A 12,898-nucleotide genomic window follows, 5' to 3' on the forward strand; every position below is an offset into this window, starting at 1 on the left:
AGAGACAGAGAGACAAGACCAATGAGACAGCTAGCAATGTATGGATGAGGAGAGACAGAGACAAGACCAATGAGACAGCTAGCAATATATGGATGAGGAGGAGAGACCCAGAGACAAGACCAATGAGACAGCTAGCAATGTATGGATGAGGAGGAGAGACCCAGAGACAAGACCAATGAGACAGCTAGCAATGTATGGATGAGGAGGAGAGACCCAGAGACAAGACCAATGAGACAGCTAGCAATGTATGGATGAGGAGAGAGAGAGAGACAAGACCAATGAGACAGCTAGCAATGTATGGATGAGGAGGAGAGACCCAGAGAAAAGACCAATGAGACAGCTAGCAATGTATGGATGAGGAGAGACAGAGAGACAAGACCAATGAGACAGCTAGCAATGTATGGATGAGGAGGAGAGACCCAGAGACAAGACCAATGAGACAGCTAGCAATGTATGGATGAGGAGAGACAGAGAGACAAGACCAATGAGACAGCTAGCAATGTATGGATGAGGAGAGACAGAGAGACAAGACCAATGAGACAGCTAGCAATGTATGGATGAGGAGAGACAGAGAGACAAGACCAATGAGACAGCTAGCAATGTATGGATGAGGAGAGACAGAGACAAGACCAATGAGACAGCTAGCAATGTATGGATGAGGAGAGACAGAGAGACAAGACCAATGAGACAGCTAGCAATGTATGGATGAGGAGAGACCCAGAGACAAGACCAATGAGACAGCTAGCAATGTATGGATGAGGAGGAGAGACACAGAGACAAGACCAATGAGACAGCTAGCAATGTATGGATGAGGAGAGACAGAGAGACAAGACCAATGAGACAGCTAGCAATGTATGGATGAGGAGGAGAGACAGAGAGACAAGACCAATGAGACAGCTAGTAATGTATGGATGAGGAGGAGAGACACAGAGACAAGACCAATGAGACAGCTAGCAATGTATGCTTGGGGAGGGATAGACCCAGGACATGTGAGACAACCAACAGGATGAATGAAAGATGGAATAAAAGCCAAGTTAGTTGAACATTTAGTATTTTATGTACGATGGCAAAGACCAAATCACTGACACTAGCTAGAAAGAGGGGGTGGCACGTTACCCTGTGTGGTGAGGAGGACACACTCGGCATTATTCGGTAATCCAAGCCAGGATGGAGTCTGTGTGTCTGGCAGCAACTCAACCCACTGCACAAACTCGTCACGCCTAAAATGACACAGTGATCCCACAATAAGAACACAATCACCACTTTACACAGTTACAGCAATAGAACAATAGGATTAAGGGGTCTATTTACTAAGCAGTGTTAGGAGACAGAGTGAAAAGTGATAAGAAAGTGATAAGGTGCCAGCCAATCAGCTCCCAATTGTCATTTTTCAAACACAGCCTGTGAGATGGCAGTTGGGAGCCGATTGGCTTGTACTTTATCACTATCACTTTTCACTCTGTCTCCTAGTAAATATACCCCTAAATGACACAGTGGATCCCACAATAAGAACACAGTTCGCACTTTACACACAGTTACAGCAATAGAACAATGGGATTACATAACAGTGATCCCACAATAAGAACACAATAGAACAACAGGGTTTCCTCTCTCGTCCTATCTGGGGAACACTGCGGTCCGCATACTGTGGGAGTAAAGGAGGCCTGGAGGAGTAGGCATTAAATGGTTTGACTACTGGAGTTTTACTAATATGGTGGCTCTGCAACAGACTGTAGCCCAGCAGGAACTCAGGGGAGCCACAACATGGCCCAGATTCTTTCCAGAAGTTGCCAAAATGATTTCTCAAGCCTCTGGATGTAAGAGCCCTTATCTTCTGGTTTTACCCCCAAGGTCCAAGACTCCTTGGTTTCGCCCCTTTCGCATAACCGAGTAGTGGAGATTCAATTCCTTCAGAGGTCAGTCCAGCTCCTTTCACAGAGATTCCTTTTGTGGCAGAGAAGCCACCACCACTCAACATCCCACCGTTAAGCCTGCGACAAGCAGGCCGCCTGGTGCATCGGGAGCTACCTCCAGCCCATAGGCGATAGGGACCAGGTTACTTCTTTTGGAATGTCTGCTCCAGTCAGCACTGCATCGTTGAGTCAGGGGCATTCTGGATTTGACTGGTCCCATTACCAGACTGTTATTTTCCACTCCTATTCCCCAGGACCCTGTCCTACAGTCAACCCTCCAGGAAACTGATCCTTCACTCCTAGATTTAGTAGTTATTGTACCTGTTCCTGTAAACCAGCGGGGCTACCGGTTATACTCAAATCTTTCTGGTAAGCAAGCCAAATGGTTTGTTCCACCCAATTCTGACCCTTAAACAGCTTGATCCTCACGTCAAGTTGGTACACTTCAAGATGAAGCTCCTTCGTTCAAAAGGGGAATTCTTGTTGTACCTCGACGCCTTGGATGCCCATCTCCACGTACACAACAGGGAAGACCATCAGTGGTTGTTAACTTCGGTAGCTGCAGTAGTGCACTGTAAACTAGGAGGAAGTGACCTCTGATGCGTGCTCCCCCGTGGTGTCGACGAGATGGGTGGAGCCACAGGGAAGCACGTTAGGCGATTGCCACAGCTGTGCTTCCCTGTGGTTCCACCCACAGCATCTACGCTATGGTGGAGCGAGTGACTCCCACCCAGCCCTGCCGGAAAATCAACAGCAGCCCTGCCTATACAGTATCTTTTGCTCCTCTACTGCACGTACCTCCTTGGAGCCAGTAATTAACAGTGATATATGCCTGTGCTTACATTTTATTTACAAACTACAACAATATCACTAATAAATAAATGCTTTGTTGTTTTCTAGGAAACTTTTTTTTTTAATTTTCCTTAAAATGACTTTCAATTGTTCAGTTATTAGCCAGATTTTTTTCTACAATCTTAGTAGCTCTTCAGGAGGTTTAATTTTACTAAAGTAGCTCACACCTCAATTAAGGTTGACGACCACTGCTCTAGAGTCTCAGAGGGATACTCAATTATCCCAAGTCCAACCTCGTAGCATCCCAGCAGATGGTCTTTTTAGGCCTCCTCTTCTACACGCACTGTCAGCGGCGGTCTATGTTCCTCTGGCAAATGTTCGGGATCTTCAGACCCTCATCCACCTGCCACATGGAACTCCTGAGAAAGATGGTGGTGTAGTTCGAGAAGTTCCTTATGCCAGGTACCATGCTCGCCTGCTGCGGATCCTTTTCCATCTGATACGAACGGGAGAACCTTTGGACTATCAGTTCTTCCTGTCACTCGCTCTAGTGGTAGCTCCAGTCTCAGAATTTGACCAGGGGCGCCCCCTTCATTTGGGACTAGACTCTGGTCACGACCGGAGCGTCATCTACAGAGATCAACATTTTAGAGTCAAGAGTGGTCAGACTGACTCTAGTTCAGGCTCTGGACCTCCTGAACAACAAACCGGTTGTTATTCAATCAGATAATGACACCACTGTGGCTTATATTAATTGCCAGGGAGAACCAAAAATTGCCAGGCTATGACTAAAGTAGTTCTCATCCTTTCATGGGCAGAGTCCTGGGGGTCTGCAATCTCAGCCATTCACATTCCTGGGGTAGAGAACTGGGGGGAGACTTTCTCAGTCACCACACAGTTCATCTAGGGGAATGGGAACTCCATTCCGGAAGTCTTCATAGGAAATATCGGACAGTTGGGGAATTCCCGACACCTCATGGTCTCCCGCTTCAATAATAAGTTGCCAGTCTACAGAATGCGTCCAGGGACCCTCAGGCGACCTTGGTGGACCCTCAGGCGACCTTGGTGGACGCTCTGACGGCTCCTTGGTCCTTCTAGTTGGGTTATTTCTTCCCACCTCTTTCCATACTGGCCAGTGATTAAGCTAGAGGGTCTCCCGGTCATTCTCATCGCCCCGGACTGGCTGAGGAGGGTGTCGGAATTCAGGCCTCCAAGTGGTCTATTGCTTGGTGGGTTACGGCAGCTATTCGTCAAGCGTATCTGTCTTGTGATGCGTTAAGTTCTGCCTTTCCTCAGGGTCCATTAAACTCGTGAAGTCATGCTTCTTGGGCGGTTAGCCATGGTGCTTCTGTGGAGCAATTGTGCAGAGCGGCGACCTGGTCTTCTGTGCATACTATCACCAAGTTTTACCAGTTTCATACTTTCAGCTATACAGATGCTAGCTTTGGCCACAATGTTTTGCGTGCAGCCTGGTCCGGACAAGGTCCCTCCATTAGGCTTGCTTTGGGAAGTCCCAGACTCAGCTCAGCAGTGTCCCCCAGATCGGATGTATGAGGAAATTGGAATATGTACTCACCATAAAATCCTTTCCTCGTAATCCATCTGGGGGACACTGTGACCCCTCCCTTTGTAGTGTTCTTGCTGTTTCTTGTTCGATTTGTTCTTTCTGGACTGTTATTCGTGATTAGTGTGATCCTCTGGAGGAAAAACTCCATATTCTTTCCAGCGAAGAAGAAACCTGCACCGACACTTGGACTGAGCAGGATAAACCTTCTGCCCGAGGAGGTTCTTCTGCCCGAGGTTGATGAGACAGAGCCTGACTGGAAACTGTAACCTCTGGAAACGGATCTCCAGAAGGACCTGCTTGGACAGGACCAGGTGGGGAGGACCTCATCGATCTGGAGGCAGCGAATTGTTGCGACAACTCGAGCATAGCTCCCGCCAGAGCAACCACCCAAGTTGGCATGTCCACAAGTGTTGCAGGCACCGATGCAGGCTTAACCTCACAAGAGTCTCAGACTGCCCTCCATGCACAAGCAAAAGCTTTTTGTACAGGGGAAGCTCCCGCAGTATTGCCTTTCCCAGACATGTTGTGAGGAGGGAGGGTCAGAGAACCACAGTTTACACAGAGCATACAGTTTACACAGGACAGTAACATGTGCCGGCTGTGGCGAGTACCGCTGGAGGTCCCTCTGTGCGTCAGACTGTGACAGCATACAGTTTACACAGGAGGACAGTAACATGTGCCGGCTGTGGCGAGTACCGCTGGAGGCCCCTCAGTGCGTCAGACTGACAGCATACAGTTTACACAGGAGGACAGTAACATGTGCCGGCTGTGGCGAGTACCGCTGGAGGCCCCTCAGTGCGTCAGACTGACAGCATACAGTTTACACAGGAGGACAGTAACATGTGCCGGCTGTGGCGAGTACCGCTGGAGGCCCCTCAGTGCGTCAGACTGACAGCATACAGTTTACACAGGAGGACAGTAACATGTGCCGGCTGTGGCGAGTACCGCTGGAGGCCCCTCAGTGCGTCAGACTGACAGCATACAGTTTACACAGGAGGACAGTAACATGTGCCGGCTGTGGCGAGTACCGCTGGAGGTCCCTCTGTGCATCAGACTGACAGCATACAGTTTACACAGGAGGACAGTAACATGTGCCGGCTGTGGCGAGTACCGCTGGAGGTCCCTCAGTGCGTCAGACTGTGACAGCATACAGTTTACACAGGAGGACAGTAAAAACGAGAAAAAAACTATTAGGCTGCAGAGCAGTATCAGAGAGAGCCAGCACATCCTTTTATACAAAGCAATAGACAAGTTTTAATCCACCATCAAAAAAATCCCAAAAAGCATCCATTAATACAGTGCATATCCATAGCAAAGAGTCAGGGCACAGGAGAGACTTCAAGCTGTAAAGTGCAAGGTATAAAAGCAGCATATTAGTGTGGTAGCAGCAGCATAATAATACTCATCACACTCTCCAGCATGTACAGCCCGACAGCTGTTTCGGTGTTTACAGTGACACCTTCATCATGAGCATAAGATACACCCCCCAATATCCCATAAATACCTGTATGATAATCAGCCAAGTACACACACCTGCGTGTGTATCCGGAAGTGTCAGAGCCAGAAGTGGGGTTAAGCGTGTGTATCCGGAAGTATCAGAGCCAGAAGTGGGGCTAAGCGTGTGTATCCGGAAGTATCAGAGCCAGAAGTGGGGCTAAGCGCGTGTATCCGGAAGTGTCAAGAGCCAGAAGTGGGGCTAAGCGTGTGTATCCGGAAGTATCAGAGCCAGAAGTGGGGCTAAGCGTGTGTATCCGGAAGCGTCAAGAGCCAGAAGTGGGGCTAAGCGTGTGTATCCGGAAGTATCAGAGCCAGAAGTGGGGCTAAGCGTGTGTATCCGGAAGTGTCAAGAGCCAGAAGTGGGGCTAAGCGTGTGTATCCGGAAGTATCAGAGCCAGAAGTGGGGCTAAGCGTGTGTATCCGGAAGTGTCAAGAGCCAGAAGTGGGGCTAAGTGTGTGTATCCGGAAGTGTCAAGAGCCAGAAGTGGGGCTAAGCGTGTGTATCCGGAAGTATCAGAGCCGGGAGTGGGGCTAAGCGTGTGTATCCGGAAGTGTCAGAGCCAGAAGTGGGGCTAAGCGTGTGTAGCTGTACAAAGAGCATACAGACTAACGGTGTGCAACCAACGGTATTGACGTTCCGGGACCAGAGCCTATAGTTCCCCACCGACGCTAATAGGTTAATATCAAACATACTAATCCATACTCAGCGTTCTCCCCAGGATGTGTTTTGCAGGTGCACCACCCGGCACTTTGGGAGCCTGTAAGTGGGGACAGTATCTGGGTGCTGTATAACAAGGACCAGATCCTACAGACTTTCATAATCAGACGACTGGGGCTCCAATAAGAAGAGGAAAATGTATATATAAAATGTTATTTCAAGTTTAAATCATTATAAAGTCAGAGTTTAAAACATTTTATTATTGCGAGGGGCCCACCAGGCTACTTCTTGATGCCACCCGGCTGGAAAAAATTTCTGGGGAGAACACTGATTACTAAGTGTTACTAAGAGGCTAATGTATACAATTAATTATAACAATATATACATATATACAACCTATACAAGGAATAATGTTACATATTAGGAAGAAGAGGTCAGGCGGAGCAGCCATGTTCAAATCATTGGATATTTAAAGTGCCAGGCCCCACACTCCACCATCTATCCTCCCAGTGTCTCTCAGTGGGTGAAGGAGAACAGCAGCAGCATTTGGCCCTGGGATGTGGCAGCTTTTTAGAAGAGTCCAAAGGAAACATCAACTTTGGAGTCTCCAGTGGCTGGGATGACGTTACTGGACCTACATGTACATGGTGTGTCCCAATCACTGGGTATATTGGACTCTCGGTCAGCTTTGCGCCCTCTATTTCCCAAGGTAAAGCCATGTCCCTCAATATACATGAAATAAATTGTCCCATAATAAGATTAATAAGACCATTGCACATAACTACCTGATGCCGTCCGGCATTTGTATGTCCTTGTGTCCATCGACCTTACAAGCAAGTTTAAAGTCCCCATCAAAACTTGAGGTGGTGAAGAGTCTTTCGAGGAAGGTGTTGAGCAGACGCTGATCAAATTCATTATCAATGCGGCCTCCGTAAATGGATTGTGCCATCAGGGTCTTTAAAGCGGACCATGGTATTTTATCTGGTGAGATGTTCTGCCGGCCCTGGCAGGAGAAACAGATAGAAAAGTAATTTGTGTTTCATTACAGAGGGTGGATTTGTGATCTGGGTCATTAGTTTAGTAAGGGCGAGAGGTGAAGGGATGCGGGGAGGAAAAGATAGACGTACATGTAGTAGTATATAGCTGGTTACTTCCTCCCCATAGATGTGCCTAAACCAGCTTTAACTAGAAACTAGAATGGAAACCAAACCATGGTAACTAGAGCTTGATAAAAGCTTTAGACTGATACCTCAACATGTACTAAACCTCCACCAACGTCCCGATAAGTGTCATGTAAGATATCACGTTGGCCACATTGGATATAAAGAGAGAGGGGGCAACCGGTACCTTTGCCGTGTCGTCCAGCCAAGTATCCACCGTGTCACAGGCTGATCTCAGGTCTGATTCTCCAAATTCATATTTCTTAGACCATCCCAGGGGAGCGTAACGCAGACGTTCCTGGATGATTGCGTGGAACCAGGCCAACAGGAAATATAGCCGAGCACGCTCGTTCGGAGACTGCAGAGAAACAATGTGGGGGGGGGTAAAGTGTAAGTAACCGAGTCTATATACTACACACAAACACCGTCCTTGTGCCTCACTGATGTCACTGCTTCATAGGAAACATATGTCCAGCCTACAACACGTGTACCTCAACTTCGTACAGTTATTTACCAATACAGAGGCGCGTGACCAGAACCGCTTACTGCCCTCAGTGCAGCAGGAACGTCCCCCTTGTACCTTCAGCAGGAGCAGCCTGGACTCACCTTGCAGATCCTGGAGACGGGAATGCTACTGAAGGTACGCAGCATGTTCGCCTTCACACCAGGCGGGGGCTCAAACACAAAGATGCGACCAGCACGCAGGAGATTCACTGGCACCTGAGACCGGAAAAGCCACATCAAAGGGAGATCTCTTTTTACATTGCACATGGTAAATAATGTAAACAGTTTCTCATGTCCTGAACACTGGCCAACCCTTCTACAGTATGTCAGACACAAAACAAAGGACAAAACCTTGTTGTACATGGGCCCGACCCCCCTCCTCCCCTCCAGTTTTTAACTCCCTGTAGAACAGCACCAGGTAGAGGACAGTGTGACTTTGCTGTGAGTCACTGATTGGCTATGAGCAGAGCATTCCTGTGACATCATACCCCCAGCTGCGCATGCTCCCAGCCAATGCCCTGAGACCTCCACTAGTCACTGATTGGCTATGAGCAGAGCATTCCTGTGACATCATACCCCCAGCTGCGCATGCTCCCAGCCAATGCCCTGAGACCTCCACTAGTCACTGATTGGCTATGAGCAGAGCATTCCTGTGACATCACACCCCAGCTGCGCATGCTCACAGCCAATGCCCTGAGACCTCCCCCACTCACAGATTGGCTATGAGCAGAGCACTCCTGTGACATCACACCCCAGCTGCGCATGCTCAGAGCCAATGCCCTGGGACCTCCCCCAGTCACTGATTGGCTATGAGCTGAGCACGCCTGTAACATCATACCCCAGCTGCGCATGCTCCCAGCCAATGCCCTGAGACCTCCCCCACTCACTGATTGGCTATGAGCAGAGCACGCCTGTGACATCATACCCCAGCTGCGCATGCTCACAGCCAATGCCGAGACCTCCCCCACTCACTGATTGGCTATGAGCAGAGCACGCCTGTGACATCATACCCCAGCTGCGCATGCTCACAGCCAATGCCGAGACCTCCCCCACTCACTGATTGGCTATGAGCAGAGCACGCCTGTGACATCATACCCCAGCTGCGCATGCTCACAGCCAATGCCGAGACCTCCCCCACTCACTGATTGGCTATGAGCAGAGCACGCCTGTGACATCATACCCCAGCTGCGCATGCTCACAGCCAATGCCGAGACCTCCCCCTCCCTCTACACGTATCTTGTATAGTAGAAAATAATTACACAGAGGGGTAGAAGGAATGAAATGTAGATAGCACCCAGTATACTTATCCCAACACTTAGGAAGTCTGCTTTACCTTGGGATTAATTTCCATGGTTAGGAAAAGCCGGAAGGATGAATGTGGCTGCAGGGAGTGGAGCTTCTTCTCCAGCTGCATCAGCCAACCAGGAGCCAGGTGCACGTTCTTCAGCATCACCCACCTGGGGGCACATTTTACATCAATCATTACAGAGAACCAGGAGAGTGACATCACTGCACATATTACATCAGTCATTACAGAGAACCAGGAGAGTGACATCACTGCACATTACTACATCATTCATTACAGAGAAACAGGAGAGTGACATCACTGCACATATTACTACATCAGTCATTCTAGAGAACCAGGAGAGTGACATCACTGCACATATTACTACATCAGTCATTACAGAGAACCAGGAGAATGACATCACTGCACATATTACTACATCCGTCATTACAGAGAACCAGGAGAGTGACATCACTGCACAGAAAGAGGTTACCGTAACTCACCTTCCCGACTTCACTGCCGTGTTTATCGCCTTCTCAGCCTGATTAAAGCCTTCAGCTGAGCCTATGGATGCAAACCACAGAGAAGGGTTCAGCAACCTTCCATTAACCATCAACTCCTGCCCAAAATAAGCGCCTACACTCAGGACGTACCGATGGCAATAGACGTAATCTGGCTGTTCTGTTCAGCTGCTAGGTCTTCCACGCGGCCACTGGCGTCGTAGCCGGGAACAGAGCACATCAGAATTGGGATGCTTGGTTTAACCTGTAGACAAGTCCACAATGCAATGAGCCACAGTACACTCAGTATTACCAGATATGATATGTAGAGCTCATTATGACCTGGACTTTATGAAGTGGTGGAGATGACAAACATTACATGGCTTTACCTCAGTATCCACAATATGTGCCAGATCCAAGGGCTGATCTATGACAGACATAAAAGATTCTCCAAGGATTGTAGAGACAAAGATATGAGCCATGGCCAACAACCGGTCTAGACGGAAGGCCTGGATCAGAAGCAAGCGATGGACGGCTTGGCCAATGGGTGCTGAAGACAAACAAGTATGTTACATAAATCTCTGCGTTACCAACACGGCCAAAAGTATCATCACTTCTTAGTCTCCTCATTGTCTTCCGTACCACACATCCCATTGTACTCTAGGAACCTCAGCCAAATATTGCTGCTGTATGTTACAATCTAGTACCATGACTATGTACATGTACTTATATAAAGCACTGAAATAATGCAGACGCACATGAATGTCCGCTTCGTGCTTGGTACGGCACCTATAGATGGACACACTACTGAAGGTTCCCACCAGTCATAGTACAAATACAAGAACTCATTTTGCGGCGTGAGATTACTGAAATAAGACAGGGGCAGATGGTGGTTTTATAATTTTGCAGTCTCTGAGCTGGCAGAGATTGGGCGTTATCCTAGACGCACATCTAATGCGCACAGGTGTCTCCCAAGTGCAGAGCAATCACACACCTTAAAGTGCTCCAACTGTGTAAACCAAAGCCTATTGTGGTGCATACCCAGTGTGCTTTATAACTACTATAGTATACTATACTATTATTATACCATGAACAGAAGGAAACACCTACTTCCTGGCTTATCTTCATTCCATATGTACGGCACGGTCTGTTCAGGGGAACTACTTTCCAGCCATATAAAGAATTGCTGCAAATAGACAAGATATCACTGTCCAGAACCTCTACTGATCTCGGTTACCAATACTACCTGGAGACAGACAGTAACACACACAATACTCACATCATCAGCCTCAACCTTAGACATGACATCCCTGAATGCCGGTAGATTGGAAAGTCTCATCATGGCCTCCACCTGTTCTTCCGTTAAACCATTCATCTTTGGCACAGAGGCGGAGCCAAGCACAATCTCTTTGCCACGTAGGAAGTGCTGGAACTCGTGGTCGTACGTAGGCTCCCTACATTGGAAACATCAAAAGTCAGAAAAAATACTGATTTATGCTCTGGAGGAATTCAGGTTGGACTAATGCAAAAAGACCTGGATTCACAGGATAAGGTCAGTGAGCAATGCCAATGCCGCAAGGCGCATGCGAGGAAGATTAATATTTTATTGTTAGGGCCATTCTCTGGTAACTCACGTTACAAAGTGACATAACAAACAATTAGCAAATTCCTGTATAGTTTTTTAAAGCACGACCCGACTTAATTTCAAAAATTCCTTTTCCTGTTGATAGCCACGTGTACACGGAACCTGCCGTGGAGCCATGCGTACACGGAACCTGCCGTGGAGCCATGCGTACACGGAACCTGCCGTGGAGCCATGCGTACACGGAACCTGCCGTGGAGCCATGCGTACACAGTGTATCCATTACTGGCTGTAAGAGATCTACAAGAGGCGCGAATTATTCCCCTTGTGATACAGAGATCTGTAAACATGCCCTGTTATGGGTCCCCGAGGACTGGAGTTGGGAACACTGGTCACCAGCTCCTATGTAACTACAGGTTATACACAAGCAGATACAGATGTGTACACTGGGCTCCCCAGCACCTATGTAACTACAGGTTATACACAAGCAGATACAGATGTGTACACTAGGCTCCCCAGCACCTATGTAACTACAGGTTATACAGAAGCAGATACAGATGTGTACACTAGGCTCCCCAGCACCTATGTAACTACAGGTTATACACAAGCAGATACAGATGTGTACACTAGGCTCCCCAGCACCTATGTAACTACAGGTTATACACAAGCAGATACAGATGTGTACACTAGGCTCCCCAGCACCTATGTAACTACAGGTTATACACAAGCAGATACAGATGTGTACACTGGGCTCCCCAGCACCTATGTAACTACAGGTTATACACAAGCAGATACAGATGTGTACACTGGGCTCCCCAGCACCTATGTAACTACAGGTTATACACAAGCAGATACAGATGTGTACACTAGGCTCCCCAGCACCTATGTAACTACAGGTTATACAGAAGCAGATACAGATGTGTACACTAGGCTCCCCAGCACCTATGTAACTACAGGTTATACACAAGCAGATACAGATGTGTACACTAGGCTCCCCAGCACCTATGTAACTACAGGTTATACACAAGCAGATACAGATGTGTACACTAGGCTCCCCAGCACCTATGTAACTACAGGTTATACACAAGCAGATACAGATAGGTGCTGGGGAGCCCAGTGTACACATGTAACTACGGGCTGTCCATCTAGGGTCACCATGGAGTAAACAAACCAAAAGATGGCATTACCCAATGTTTCCCTTCAGTTTAATCCTAGCCAGCAGCATGGCAAAGGTTATATGGTCATTATGCAGCATCCCACGAGCCACTCTGTTGAAGGCCACCTGAAGGATAGAAAGATGATTAATCCATTACACAAGAACATATAAAACACAGATTCAGAAAACACAACTTTTTAAAAATATTTTGGAAATGGTCTGTTAATCATATACAGTAGAATTCAGCAGATAATACATTGGCAGGAAGATATGGGTCACCGCTA

At 47.9% G+C, this 12,898-nt stretch overlaps 1 protein-coding gene across 1 annotated transcript in view; it reads right to left on the bottom strand.

Moving 5' to 3' along the window:
- The window catches only part of DYNC1H1 (dynein cytoplasmic 1 heavy chain 1), a 148,583-nt gene that overhangs the window by 24,355 nt on the left and 111,330 nt on the right, over positions 1 to 12,898 (bottom strand). Inside the window, exons 62-72 of the mRNA XM_088475206.1 lie at positions 12,646 to 12,740; positions 11,156 to 11,330; positions 10,987 to 11,062; positions 10,266 to 10,426; positions 10,030 to 10,141; positions 9,880 to 9,940; positions 9,425 to 9,548; positions 8,194 to 8,307; positions 7,775 to 7,945; positions 7,213 to 7,430; positions 1,117 to 1,220 (exon numbers count right to left, since the gene is read on the bottom strand). Of these exons, the coding sequence (XP_088331332.1) occupies positions 1,117 to 1,220; positions 7,213 to 7,430; positions 7,775 to 7,945; positions 8,194 to 8,307; positions 9,425 to 9,548; positions 9,880 to 9,940; positions 10,030 to 10,141; positions 10,266 to 10,426; positions 10,987 to 11,062; positions 11,156 to 11,330; positions 12,646 to 12,740 (1,411 nt within the window). The remainder of the gene's footprint in view (positions 1 to 1,116; positions 1,221 to 7,212; positions 7,431 to 7,774; positions 7,946 to 8,193; positions 8,308 to 9,424; positions 9,549 to 9,879; positions 9,941 to 10,029; positions 10,142 to 10,265; positions 10,427 to 10,986; positions 11,063 to 11,155; positions 11,331 to 12,645; positions 12,741 to 12,898) is intronic.

The sequence above is a fragment of the Taudactylus pleione genome, unplaced genomic scaffold, assembly GCF_031769625.1.
Source record: "Taudactylus pleione unplaced genomic scaffold, aTauple2 ptg000166l, whole genome shotgun sequence".
NCBI classification, from domain to species: Eukaryota; Metazoa; Chordata; class Amphibia; order Anura; family Myobatrachidae; genus Taudactylus; species Taudactylus pleione.